This window comes from Xenopus tropicalis, chromosome 6 (assembly GCF_000004195.4).
Source record: "Xenopus tropicalis strain Nigerian chromosome 6, UCB_Xtro_10.0, whole genome shotgun sequence".
Lineage (NCBI taxonomy): Eukaryota > Metazoa > Chordata > Amphibia > Anura > Pipidae > Xenopus > Xenopus tropicalis.
In genome coordinates, this window is record NC_030682.2 from 34,150,430 (window position 1) to 34,164,236 (window position 13,807).

At 36.7% G+C, this 13,807-nt stretch overlaps 1 protein-coding gene across 1 annotated transcript; it reads left to right on the plus strand.

Annotated features, from left to right (window-relative positions):
- Positions 1-1,516: 1,516 nt before the first annotated feature.
- On the plus strand, positions 1,517-13,031 carry LOC116411693 (tachykinin-like peptide). Its single transcript, XM_031904475.1, has 6 exons — positions 1,517-1,570; positions 1,762-1,887; positions 4,538-4,640; positions 5,372-5,395; positions 7,692-7,739; positions 12,848-13,031. Exons 2-6 carry the CDS (start codon positions 1,777-1,779, stop codon positions 12,895-12,897), a joined length of 336 nt encoding a protein of 111 aa, XP_031760335.1. The 5' UTR covers positions 1,517-1,570; positions 1,762-1,776; the 3' UTR covers positions 12,898-13,031.
- Positions 13,032-13,807: the final 776 nt, after the last annotated feature.

The following is a 13,807-nucleotide window of genomic DNA, read 5'->3' on the forward strand; positions in this document are numbered from 1 at the left end:
TGGCACTCTGCAGCTCCAACCTGGCTCAAGGAAAGTCTCCCATAGGGCTCAATCCGAAACTTTCGTACTCGGCGGGACGGCTACGAAAAAGTCGTGACAATTCGTGCAAGTCGTAACGCTACGAAAAAGTTGCGACAATTTCCGAAAAAGTCGTAACGGCTACGAAAAAGTTGCAACAATTTACAAAAAAATTGCAAAATACCAATCATTACGAAAAAAATGCATTCGGACGCTTTTCGGACGTTCGTGGATTAGTAAATGTGCCCCAATGTCTGAGAAACACCCCTGTGCTGATGGTAAAGAATAAACTAACAGAAAAGAAAGTCTCTGCTCATGGGAGAGTATTGGGGAGCTTTGCCTGTTGACCTATTGCCTATTGATTATCCATACTTAGTTATTTTTATGAATAAAGTAGAATTCCTCTTTAAAGCTACCAATGGCACTTATCGTTTCTATTATCCTCATCACCATTTTATTTATATAGCACCAGCAAGGTAAGCAGCACTTTACATTCATTTTTAATAAACAAAGGGTCTCGTTTAACAAACAATTTACCAAACAAGGGTTTCAGAATAAAAATGGGATCAGAGGGACCTGCTCAATAGAGCTTACAATCTACAGAAATCAAATATACAAATTAAAGGTACTTTTTGTGTACATTAATATTTTGAAAAGTATTTTTTTGGTGTCAGTATCACTTTAATGAAACAATTCTGGGGTGTTAAATAAACTATATCTGCATTGTGCTACTTATACCTGTCCCCTACAATTTAGCGATAACAAGCAAGCCATGTTTGCTATTAAACCCATACCTGTATAACAATAGCATCCCAATAAATGAAAAATGTATCCTGGCAAATCACACTTCCTTGATGTGGTTAATTTTGCCTGAATAAAACACATCCAATTTCCTTCTTTCCTCCTTTTGTTAAATCCTCAAACAAATAATATCCGATGTCTTCATATGAGCATTTCCCTAACATGTAAATCAAGCTCTGCAAAGCCAAATTTGTTTGTATTGCTTTATTATTGAATATATATTTTTTTATTATTCCTTCCCACTCCTCTGTATCATTCACAAACACATAAGGCACATTATAAGTAACCCAGATATGTTTAGCCAGTCAGTTGCATCAGAACACAAGGGAACTTGTGCAATTTTTCCATGGGCAGATTTGGCAGAGAGAAAGAACTGGTTGGAGGTAGTGTGTTCGTCATCCTGTGACTGGTAGGTCTGTAGGTAACCAAGCTATTAGTTATTAGTCTGCTGTATACTCAAATATGTTTTCCGCTGGTATGGCTTTATGCAGTAAACGCATGTGGAAAAGAAAAGACAGAACCTGACCAATGATAATCAAATATTGATAAAGACATTTGTATGGAGACAGTCTTTGATACTTGACTCTGGTAAGAAAACAAAAATACACCAGGTTTATTAGATTTAGACAAATGAGTCTCATTTGCTCTGCCTATCACTGAGAATATAAAGTGAAGAGCGTTCCCCAGAGTGTGCTCATTTACACATGCTTGGCACAGAAGCAAGTCAACTTTCATTCTGTGTTGAAATCTAGTAAGTATGGACTTAATGATCACTGGTTTTTACTTGTTATCCAGCTATTAGAAATATACTGTATTATTTATAAATTCACAGTCAGTGGGACTTACACAACTGTAAGAAGAAATGAGATTTCTGTGGTCAAGACCAATAGGTTGAAGAAGGGTAACTTACTTTCTTTATATGTTTGTTTATTTTGAGAAAAGCTGTGGATTGAAAAGATGAACGTCGTCTTGGCTTGTTTAATTGTGGTTCTGACTGCATCACTAACTCTGGCTGAAGATATGGAATTCAATGAAGAAAGTTACTGGCCCTACAGTGACCAAATTCAGGTACTTCCATTTTATAAAAGCATATTTAGGCCTATTTTATAGTTAATTCCTTTTCACTCTACAAGTGATTGGTCTACATAATTTTCAGTGATTAGCTATTTTTTTGGGTAGCGTACCTTATCTATTCACCCATAAAAAGTTAGATTAAATTAAGCAGTTTAGATATATTTCTATTCTATAAAGTACTTTTTATTACCAAGAAAATAGGTGGGTCATTTGAGGAGGGGGATATATAGGACAAAGTCCATATCCCATAGAATAGGCAGCAATGAAACCTTAATGAATGCTTGATTACCATGAAGACAGTTCAAGCAGATGCATCTGACATAAATCCCCCAGAGAACATGTGGCTGGGAAATAGTGGATGAGGAATCCATTAAGCTTAAATTAGCCTAATGTTTATTTCATTTGATGCTTCTTTTGGTTTAAGAGATATATGCTTGAATTAAGCTCATTTAGTAAACCTTGCACGGAGAAGTGTGAAATATCTCAGTGGATAACAATTATAGTACTGTGACAACAAACTTCATCTTGGATTCAATTCACTTTGCTAATCACCTTTGCCTATTGTCTTCCATTCAACCAGTGAAACTTCTTGGTAAAGTATTTTGTTTAAATATAGTCATAATATAAAAACAATATTTTGGGGCAAAAATAAGTTCAAAATTGGTCATATTGCCAATGTGAAAGGGAAAGGGGAATGTACAAACAATCCTATAATACAAAGATTGTGCAAGTTTGGTTTGCCAACTATGTGGAATGCCGAAGGCATCTATGGACATTTTGTGGTTTCCTCCTCGGTGCAGGGAAACCTCTGCCAATTTTGGTGCAGATTCCCAACAGAACCCACATTAGTCTTTTGTAAATCTGTACAGAAATATTCTGCACAATGCAGCCACAAAATCCGCACGCAATGGGCTTTAACAGAGAAAAAAAAACTTTAGCTGAACTGGATATTTAAGGAATCAGCTCATTTATTCAGCTGTACAAGGGTACAAGTACAAGGTTTGTTTGGCTCACAGCCTCCCTGATGAAGATAGGGCATGGTAGAACCCCTTTTGCACTGAGAAAAATATGTTTGTTTTTCATGTTTTTCCAGCAGCTCAAGGTTAAAAAAGGAAACTTTTTTTGCATTATATAATTAATAACATATATAATTATTGTCACTTGGAATTTCACTGAAAATAAAATAACTTGCTGGGGCACATATACAGTAAATCACAGGTATGGGATTCGTTATCCCATTATCCAGAAAGCTCCAAATTATGGGAAGACTCTACTGTAATCAAATAATTAAATTTTTTCAATCAATTTTTTGTTTCTCTGTAATAATAACACAGTACCTTCAACTTGATCCCAACTAAGATATAATTAATCCTTATTGGAGCCAAAACAATCCTATTGGGTTTATTTAATGATTAAATGATTTTTTAGTAGATAAGGTATGGAGATCCAAATGATAAAAGGTCCATAATCTGGCAAAGTCCTAAGCATTCTAGATACGTGGTCCTATAGCTGTACATATTTTGCATGTATATTTTGTAAATAAATGCAGGAAGCAGAATTCACATCTTCCTGGTGCAGTGTTATCTTAAAAATTAATTTCATTTTCTCTGTAATAAGAGAACAGTAGCTTGTATTAATGGTAACTAAGTTGCATGTATCCATATTGGATGCAAAACAATCCTTTTGGGGTTATTTCATGTCTAAATGATTTTTTAACAGACTTAAGTTATGGTGATCCAAATTATAAAAAGATCCCTTATCGGGAAACACCAAGCCCCAAGCATTCCTGATCATAGGTCCTGTACTATAATGTACCAATGTAGCTTTTGCCAACAAACGAGTCTGCTTTTTTAATCCAGATTGCAAAGAGTTAAAAAAATTGGTTTTACTGTGGTTTCTTTATGTCATTATGCCAAGGTAAGGTTAATGTAAAATAGAAAATATTTCAGATACAGGCAGCAAAATTGATAAAGAGAATAAGGCAATGCAATTATAAAGAACATCTTTCAAAATAACATTTCCTTCATTCTGAAAAATTGTGCTGCAGAGGAATTGGATTACAGGTATTGTAATTACCAATATAAAGCCCTTATGGAGAAATATTCATGCCTTATTCTAGGCTAATAAAAGCATGGCAGGAAGATTCTTCTATGACCTGCTAACTCCAGCTGAAGAACTCCAGTGAGAAAGTTCATGGCATATACATACAGTTATATAATGTGTATTGGCCCCACTGAGATAGAGGGAAATATAAGAAATGTCAAGTCAAAAGAAGACACAATACTCTTTGGGGGAGATCTTTCAACAGTTGAACAGTTGAATTCTTCCCCCAACATTTTGAAAATTCATAATTTTTCATGAAGAAAAACAAAATAGGAAAGGATGCAAAACACAATGCCTGATAAAAAATTTTTATACTGGTAACGTTCTTGGAATGATTTAACTCAATGGTTGCCTCTCTGTTTCCACCCTTAACGGGTAAATTAAGGTTTGCTTGTAATGAAATGTTTCTGATTTTGTGTCTTTGTGTTTGAAACTCTCCTAATTGTCAAAATTTACAAAAACAAACAAAAAAGGGGGAGAATTAATACTGGTTTACAAATCATTTTTCTTACATCTTTGCATCCTATTCTTTTCTACTTAGGCAGATTTAGTAGAAGACCCAATATTTGAAAGGTATCTCCTAAGACTCGCAAGAAAACCTAACCCTGAATTATTTTATTCATCGATGGGGAAGAGGAACAATGGTAAGAAATAATAATTAGCAAATAAGACCCTTTTCATTCATATAGGCTTTTTTTGTTTTCCAATGAATATAGTTTTATATTTGTTCCTTAGGTTATGGACACATTAAATTATCATTATAAAATCCAGTGTTAAACTGGTTCTTTAAGATTTGCATCTGAAATGAAAACCTTTCTGTTTGGCTTTAGATAGTAAAGGGAATATGCAGGCAGGACTTAAGGGCAACTAGATCTTCATATGTTATTTTATATTTCTATGTTTCTAAAGGATGTTCTGACAATTTGTCATATAATGTGCTTTCCCAAGGTTCTATAAAGTATGATTGTTTATATAAACCTCCAAACCAGTCATCCATAGCTCTCATAAAAGCCATAACACACCAATAGAAGACATTTTTAAAAAAGTTTATATATGTTGCTCCTGTTATGTTTTATATCACAGACATACAACGTACCAATCAACTCCTAAATATAAATATAATTGGCAACATTGATGCTGCAAATCTAGTGTGAGACGGGAGTACTTGTTCTCATAGCAATTGTTTTCATGTTATTTGGCTTTCTTACCACCAAGAAACTGTCATTTACCTCACACTCACTGTCATCTGCTAGGTTATTTCTGAATTTGAAAAATCACCACCAGCACATATAGTGAATAATCCTAAAAAGTTTGAAAGCCATCTGAATCTTAGGTTTACTAAAGATGCTTACTCACATATGTTTTCTTCTTTCAGACTTCAAGGGAACCTCCCCAAAAAGTAAGTGTATGTCAGTGCTATAGCTATGCAAAATGACAATATTATTCTGTATCTACACTGTCATAGCTGATAAAGGCTTATTTCATACAGTCACACTAAAGGATAAAGATTATTTAAAACATTATTACTGAAGTTCCAGTTTAGGTCACATTACCATTATATTGGTTTTGGTTGCCTGTAGTCTGTAGTGTTCTATTTTAGACATACACAAGAAGATGGGCAGAAGAAGAAAATGCTTCTGTGAAGAAGCAACAGCAGCAAATGTTGTATATTAGGAACCAGGAGATGGCTTGGGGTGGGTCTCACAGTACTGGGTATTGCATGCAGTAACCATAATCCTGGTGCAAACTCAATATGGTGCACTGACCAGTATTACCACCTTCTCCTTCTATACTGTATCATTGCTACAGCTGCTATTTTATAAAGTGTTTTTTTTGTAGTGGAACATAGAATACACAGTGAAAAGGCTTTCTAGTACAATAAACAATTTTAGTCAATCAGCAGTTAGATTCTACATTATTAGAATGGACAGAATAAGTAAAACATGCTTCTGATTGGATGCTGTTGCTAACTAGACATTGGGAAGCTTTGGACTTGTTACTACATAATCCTAATAGTTCTAAGCCCAGAAGCATTCCTGTAACTTGGCTTGAGGATTATTGTTTTTGCTCAAACATGTTACAGCTCATTTTTAAATAATTTGGAGCAGTAACTTTCAGAATTACATCCCATCCCATACAGAACACATTTGAAGCAGCCCAGGGACAAAAATATCTGATTAAAGGTATGGTTCACCTTTAAGTTAAGTTGTAGTATGTTAAAGAATGGTCTATTCTTACAACTTTGCAGTTGGTCTTCATTTTTTAATTTTTTATAGTTTCTGATTTATTTGCAAGGTCTCTTTCCAGCTCTTAAATGGGGGTCACTGACCCCAGAAGTCAAAATACTATGTTTTATTTTTGCTACTGTTTATTACTTATCTTCCTATCTAGGACACCTGCTATACATATTGAAGTCTTTTCTTCAAGCCCCTTTTTGGCCGCTAGGGTTAATTGTACCGTAGCAACCAGATAGCTGCTGAAATTCTAAACTGGAGAGCTACTAAACAAAAGCTAAATAATTTAAAAAAAAAAACACACACAGAAAAATAAAAAATGAAGACCAATTGAAAATTGTCACAGAACATTACTGTCTGCATAATATTAAAGGAAAAGTAACACTAACATTTTTTAAGTGAAAAAGCTATTCTACCCTGCACCAATAACTGCCCTATCCTGCAAACCCCTTAGTATTTTGAATGCTTTAAAAGAAAATACCTGTTAAAACTTGGCTTCCTGTCAATTGAATTAAGGAGATACGGTGAAGGAAGGAGCAGGCGTCAACTATGCGACAATCGATTGATCGAGTCTAGCCTGACTCCTTCCTATACAGAGGGAAGGCTAGACTCGATCAATCGATCATCGCATAGTGGATGCTGCTCCTTCCTTCACCCTATCACCTTAGTTCAATTAACAGGAAGCCAAGTTTTAACAGGTATTTTCTTTTAAAGCATTCAAAATACTAGGGGGTTTGCAGGATAGGGCAGTTATTGGTGCAGGGTAGAATAGCTTTTTTAAAATTTAGTGTTACTTTTCCTTTAAGGGGCATGTTTATTATAGTGAGTAAGCCAACATCGCTGGTGATTTGTTTTCTAACTTGTATGTGATGGCTCAAATTTAATTTCTGATTGGTTGCTATGGGCAACATCACAGATGATGTTGGCTTACACACTATAATAAATATGCCCCTAAAATTTAAGTTAAAGGTGAACTACTTCTTTGAGTAATGTGCTTCCCAGAATTTACTTACAATTACGCATGCTGGTCTTCATGTTCATTCATTTTTTAAATACAAAAATATATTAGATACATCTATAAAGAAAAGAGGTAGGCAACAAAAAATATTCTTTGTGCATGTTTGATGCATTCCAAATAATATGGGTAATTATTGATAATAGCTGAGAACAACTTACTCAACTACTTGGGAAACAGAAGCATTTTAATATCTATGGAGCTGTCATATGTTAGCAATACAATATCCTTATTATTAATAGAAATTGCTGTTTAGGAGCTGAATTCAGGGGAACTATGTCAGTGTCAAAAATTGTGAGTTGATTTATTAGCTTTGCCTGTTCTATAGCAGCAATACACACACAAATGTTTCACACTTATTAAAAATGGTTTAAATAATAATTCTGTGTTGCAAAAGTATACAGTGCTTCTGTGCATATTGCTGAAATGCTATTTTTATGATGCAGGGAATAAGATGTTCATTGGACTGATGGGCAAGAGAGCATTAACTTCTGGTAAGTATGACTGAAGCTCATTATACAGTTTCCACTGGTTCTGTTCTATCACTGAGGACGTCATGGTAGAGTGGATCCTCAACATAATTTATAGTCTCTTATTACATTATTTATTGACAGCAAGCCATTAAAACAATAACCCTGTTAAAAAAAATTGTAGATATACAACTTTCCCTACAGATGTCTTTTCTACCATAATTAAAAAGAAAACAGCTCACTTTCTCGCCAGCATTGCATCACAGGTAAGGTTACTTATGGAGCCTACTTGCAATGCTAGCGAGGAGTGAGTTGGTTCATTTGGTGGAAAAAGGTCAAATTATTTTATTGTTACTTATTGCCGCAGAGGGTGGTCCCTAGGGACAATGCACATATGGTTTTATTTATCCTCTTGTGCTTTGTGTTTTCCTTTTTGGGTTTAGAGATTGGCCATTGGTTTATTAAAGTTGAGTAGTGCAGTGTGGCAAGGACAGTAACAGCAATGGCATCAAAGGCACAATTCAGTGTTGGTAATTTATGATTTTTGGATTGATCAATTTCAGTTCAAGAGGAATAATAGTTACAAAGGGTGCAGTGGAATGAGATGTACTAAGTAGAGACTTAAATCACTGAAACCGAACCGAATCACTGAATATATATATATATATATAGGAATTAAAGCTGGGGCAGATCATTGAAGTGTTTCTTTGTCTTGCTCCAGGAGCTGGTTATTTAAACACTCCAAAGACTGACAGGAAAATCCTGAGCTTATGCAGTGGAGCACATATTTGCTTCTTGAAGCCTTGGCTGGAATTAGTGGATTAGTGGCTTAATTAAGTGTGATACTCATTACTAACACTATGGATCAGGTCAGTCTGATTGATGGATACAATATACAGTTTCTGAATAGCACTGTTCACTTAAAGACAATTAGGAAACTAAATAACATCACTTAATATATCTAATATGCTGTACACAAATGTATTTTATCTTTAAAAATATATTATTTTGCATAATTGTGATAATTATCAGGGTTACCAGATACAAATCAGTGGTTAAAACTTTATTAATGCCAATTACAACTATTTGTGTTATTTCATCCATCCCAACAGAAGGGATTCAATTATGGCCAACCAGCTCAGAGGTACTTGCCATTTACATGTGCTTGTGCCTAAAATGTATTGAGTGGTAAACAATAGAACTCCAAAACAAACAATATATTCATTTTAATCAGGCCCTTGTATATTCCCCATCATTTGAATGCCACCCATCATTTACATTTAGAAAGCAGGCAAACAGAAATAAACGCCAGCTTGCAATGTTGACATTTGCAGATGCAGGTTCGATGTAGCATATTGCTCACAGAAGTAACATGTTTTAATAGCTGGATCAGAAATGGCTCTCACAGAAGACTGGTGTTTGGACAGGCTTGTAGCCTTTTTAAACACAGGGTGCAATGAAAGAACAGTGTAAATGTAAAGTAAAATGTAAAACAAAATGATTAAAGGGGAACTCGGCTTCCGAGCCCAGATTTGTTATCACACTTTTCCCCACCCTCCCTATCACCTAATTATGTAGCCAGTGCTTGGGTATGGGCATCTGGTCCTCCAACAAGATTTTTGTGTGATGCAAAGCTTGCCTTGCTAACAGTGTCCACAAAATGGCAGCTGCCTGCTTGCTGTGATTGAATAATTCCAAGACTGAAGGAAACAAGATTTATACTATCTGTATAGTGTAAATGAAGTTTATTTTGCTCAACTAATATGATAGAAAAGAATTTGGAGTTTTTTCTTAGGGTGACAGGTCCCCTTTAACACACAAGATACATTTTCAGTGTGGTATTGCTGCCAGTCCTAAATCTTATTCAGGCAGAATGTAAGGAATGAATTTCACAAAAGGGCCCAACTGTATGTATCTGAGAGACGAAGATGAGAAAACAGCTACCCACTTCCCAAGCCTCAAAAGTAAAAGATCACAGTCAGAGAGTGAGGGCAGAGGGAGTAGGGCCAAAGAGGGAAAGAATGTGGGAGGGGCAGAGGGAGCAGGTCCGAAGAGGGACAGAATGTGGGAGGGGCAGAGGGAGCAGGGCCGAAGAGGGACAGAATGTGGGAGGGGCAGAGGGAGCAGGGCCGAAGAGGGACAGAATGTGGGAGGGGCAGAGGGAACAAGCTGCTGAGGGAGCCAGACCAGACCATGTAGGTCTCTATAAAAATATCACATAAAACAGCTCATATGAAAAACCCTGTTTCATCTAAATAAACCATTTTCATTTCAAGAATATACCTTTTTAGTAATATGTGTCATTGGGTAATCCTAAACAGAAAATTGCCATTTTAAGTACTAAGGGCCGCCCCTTGGGATCATAGGATTCACACAGCACACAAACAAGCCAAGGCACACATACATGCTAGGCCATATCAGCCAATGAATGGACAGAGTTCTGTATTTTGCTCCCACACTACTTCCGGTTTTGTAAGATTCTGTAATAGGTTACCTAATATGATATACTGTTGGTTAAGTATTCGTTCTGGGGTATAGTTTTCCTTTAAGCACTAAGGGGCTCTCGCACTACAGTCTGTGGAAGCAGTGAATAACCCCTTATTTTTCATTTGGGATGTTCATGTTCCATTTTCCCCCTTATCCTGCTTAAAAACTACTTTTCATGCTTAGATGGGAGGGGGAGAGATTTAGAAGTAAAAAAGTGAAACCTACAAAAGTCATACTGTGCTTCTGAAATATTAGCAGCCTACAGAGCAAGTAAGTATAATAACAAATGCTTCTGACTGGCTATATTAAAGAGAAGTAAAGTAAAGAGAAGTAAGCATATCCAATACTTTGAGGTTGCCAGGGTAATTTTTTTAGCCTGCTCTCTCATTGGACTGTAAGTCAAGGACTGCATAAAAGATAACAAGCCATTCTAAACTCTATTTTTCACTGAGAACCATTTGTACGCCTGCTATCTGTGCGTATTACTTCTGCAAGCATTGAGATCATTTTTCTCCATATTATTTGCAGATAACATGCCTTTCCACGCACCGAAACGGCAGCTTTTTATAACACTTATCGACTTAATACATCACTTGCCTCTTTGTACAAACCCTGTGATTCACCCTCTCAAATTCCCATTGTTTACTCTCATTGGTTTGGAAAGTAACAGTATTTGCCTGCATAATGGAATTTCATTTGCATCACAAATATTGTGTCCTGAGGATTTTCCATGTTAGCTAAATAAAGCTGCATCTGTTGTAATAACAACTCTGCAAATTAGTTAACACACTGCGAGGCACCGACATTCAGAATAATAAATAGCACTTGCTATGCGTATATTGAGAAAATCATTTTTTCCCTTTTCATTTTCATTACTAAATGAACTAATTACTTTTATGCAGCCTGCGAACGTCCTATTGTGTGGCTTGGGCTTGACATTGTTTGGATCAGAATGGAAGATTCACTTTCCAATGCTGCTTAATGACAACAGGTGCTATCTAGCCCTCTAGTCTGAATGCTCTTTATCCGATGGGATAAAAACAGCTTGCTTTCTTTCAAGACCGCCGGCGGGTTTTTCTTTCTATATTAGAAGAAAATGGGACCTACTCAAACAACTGAATCTTGCAGTAATTTTAAGCGAATGGATTTGTCATTCTAGAAAGGCTTTATGCTGAGCAGGATACCTTTTAAGCAAGATATCACAGTGCATTAAGTAGACAAAAATTACCTTGTCTTCTTGGATGTATTGCTGCCGTGTTTGGCTGCTGTAATGGGATAATTCGAGAACTCAGCAGAAGGGAAAGGTGTTTATTATCAGCTTGCTTAAGAAATCCTTTTTGCCTTGCCTCAGTTTTGTGTTTTTTAACCTCAAGTTAAAAGAACTGCGCTGGGAGCATTGCTGGAGATTGGGGGTTAACCACAGTGGAGTAACAGGGCAGATTTATCTAAGTTTGGGGTGTAAATGTTATTCTTTGCCAATGAAAACGAGATGTTTCTATTGAACAGTTTTTCTCACCAGAATTTCTCTGATTAAAAAGTTTGGGAGCTCAGGTGGCCATGGGCACATCTTTGTTTCTTTGAATATTCCCATTGATCCACTTTTATTGAGAAGCCTTGAATTTTTTTACCTTACAACTATTTTCAAGAAATGTTATCAGGTGAAGAACAATTTGAGAATTCTGATACAACACCCTGTACAGAGAAATCATATTAGAGCCCATAGAGCTCCTTCTTAAAACATATTTACATTGCAAACCAGATAGATCACTGGTGGACCATCCTGACTCCTCTGGCCTCCAGCAGAACACAGTCTTTTTTCCAAATATTTTTACTTTCCTGGGGGCTTGAAAATGCAGGAATGCCAGGCCCCCCATCTAGTGAGGAAAGTACATATCTCAGTAATGTCCATCCTGCAAGCCTTCTTCTGTTACTAACCTACAACCCCCTGTATCCCACTGCCAGCAGAAATGCTGCAGGTTTTGAATTTCCTTTTTGCCATACTTAATATACGTAACAATCGTCTTTTGTTTTAATTTATATTCCTTTCCCCCGATGGGGCACTTTAATTGTAGTCCCATTCTGCCCTAACCTAAACCTAAACCTAGACGACATGTATTTGTACTGTTGCCTTTGCATTGTTTAATAGTTAATTTTGTATAGAAGTGGGCAGAAGGGCTCATCATCCCAACATGATCACAGTTATCCATAGGAACAGCACAGTTATTTGCCTCCAGTAGCCTAAATTGAATTAAAACAAGTGGAACCAGCAGATCCTACAACTACTGAGGCTCCCATGAGTAAAGAGAGTGCAGTGTATGGGACACAATATCAGTGTAGAGATGAAGAAATCTTTATGTTGAAGGCAACCACATTGGCAACAGTGGCATCCATTTTTTTGTGTGTAAAACTGATTCTGAGGGAGTGCTGTGGGGCCTGGTAACCTCTAGCAACCTTAGTTCAGTTACTAATTGCTGCCTGGGGCTCAGTATCTGTTGTATAAATGCAGATGAGTGTCTTTTTGGATAATAATCAATAATGATCACATGTACTACACATTTACTATAATTAACTATACGCAGCTTTCCTGCTGCATATGACTTTGTCTTCTTTATCTTTCTGCTAACGGAGGTCTCTTTCTCTTTCAGAGTCTGAAGAAAGAATGAAGGATTTGTATTTCAGCAGGAGGCGTAAATAAGTGTATCCTAACTACCTATTTATTTAACTGTGACTTAGAAAGTGCAACATAGGTCCTTTAATGTAACAACTCATTTGTGTAATAAAATAGCTGTTGTATGAAGATAAAGATTCAATAAAAAGAACTATTTCTACCATTGTACTGATAAGTCTATTACTTCTTTAAGGGCTGTGGCACATGAGGGAAATTAGTTGGCCGCGCTGGGTATGCCTTTCCACTGAAGATTTACATTTTCGCCAGTGGGATGTCCTATTGGGGATATTAGTCGCCCGCAACAAGGGAGATTTGTCGCGGGCGACTAATCTCCCTCGTGTGCCACAGCCCTAAGGGTGAAGACAGATGGCGCTACTAGTAGCGCCATACTGGTTTAAGCACACCCTAAAAATAGCTTGCTATCCAAGCACATAATATATAACATTTCTTCCCTACTTCTTTTAGTAGCGATTCTGTCCCATTTCACTTTGCTGAAAAATTTGTGAATCAGCAAAAAATTTCCGAAACTCCCATTTTTACGTGACACGACTGCACCCATTCTGACATTGCTGCACCCAAATTATTTTTACACGACCGCAAAATTTCTGCCGTGATATTTTGCGAGCGATTTGCATAAAAATCCGCCAATCCGAAGTACCAAATTTCACTCATCACTATTTGACACCTGTGTTCTCTGCAGGAAACTAACTGAAGCACCAATAGTATATGTTACTGCACAGATTGCCTACCTCTGAACTAGATACATTCAGTGGACTAAGTGAGAGACCAGTGTATGCCTGTGTGTGTCTGGGCAGTGGATCCCAGTATGTGAGGATAGCCCCCAAGGAGGACCATTGCAGTCATGTGACATTTAGGGATAATTTGTTTGCTTCCCTGGAGCAAGAGCAAGGTGCTTGTTAACTAGAGCTAAGGGTGT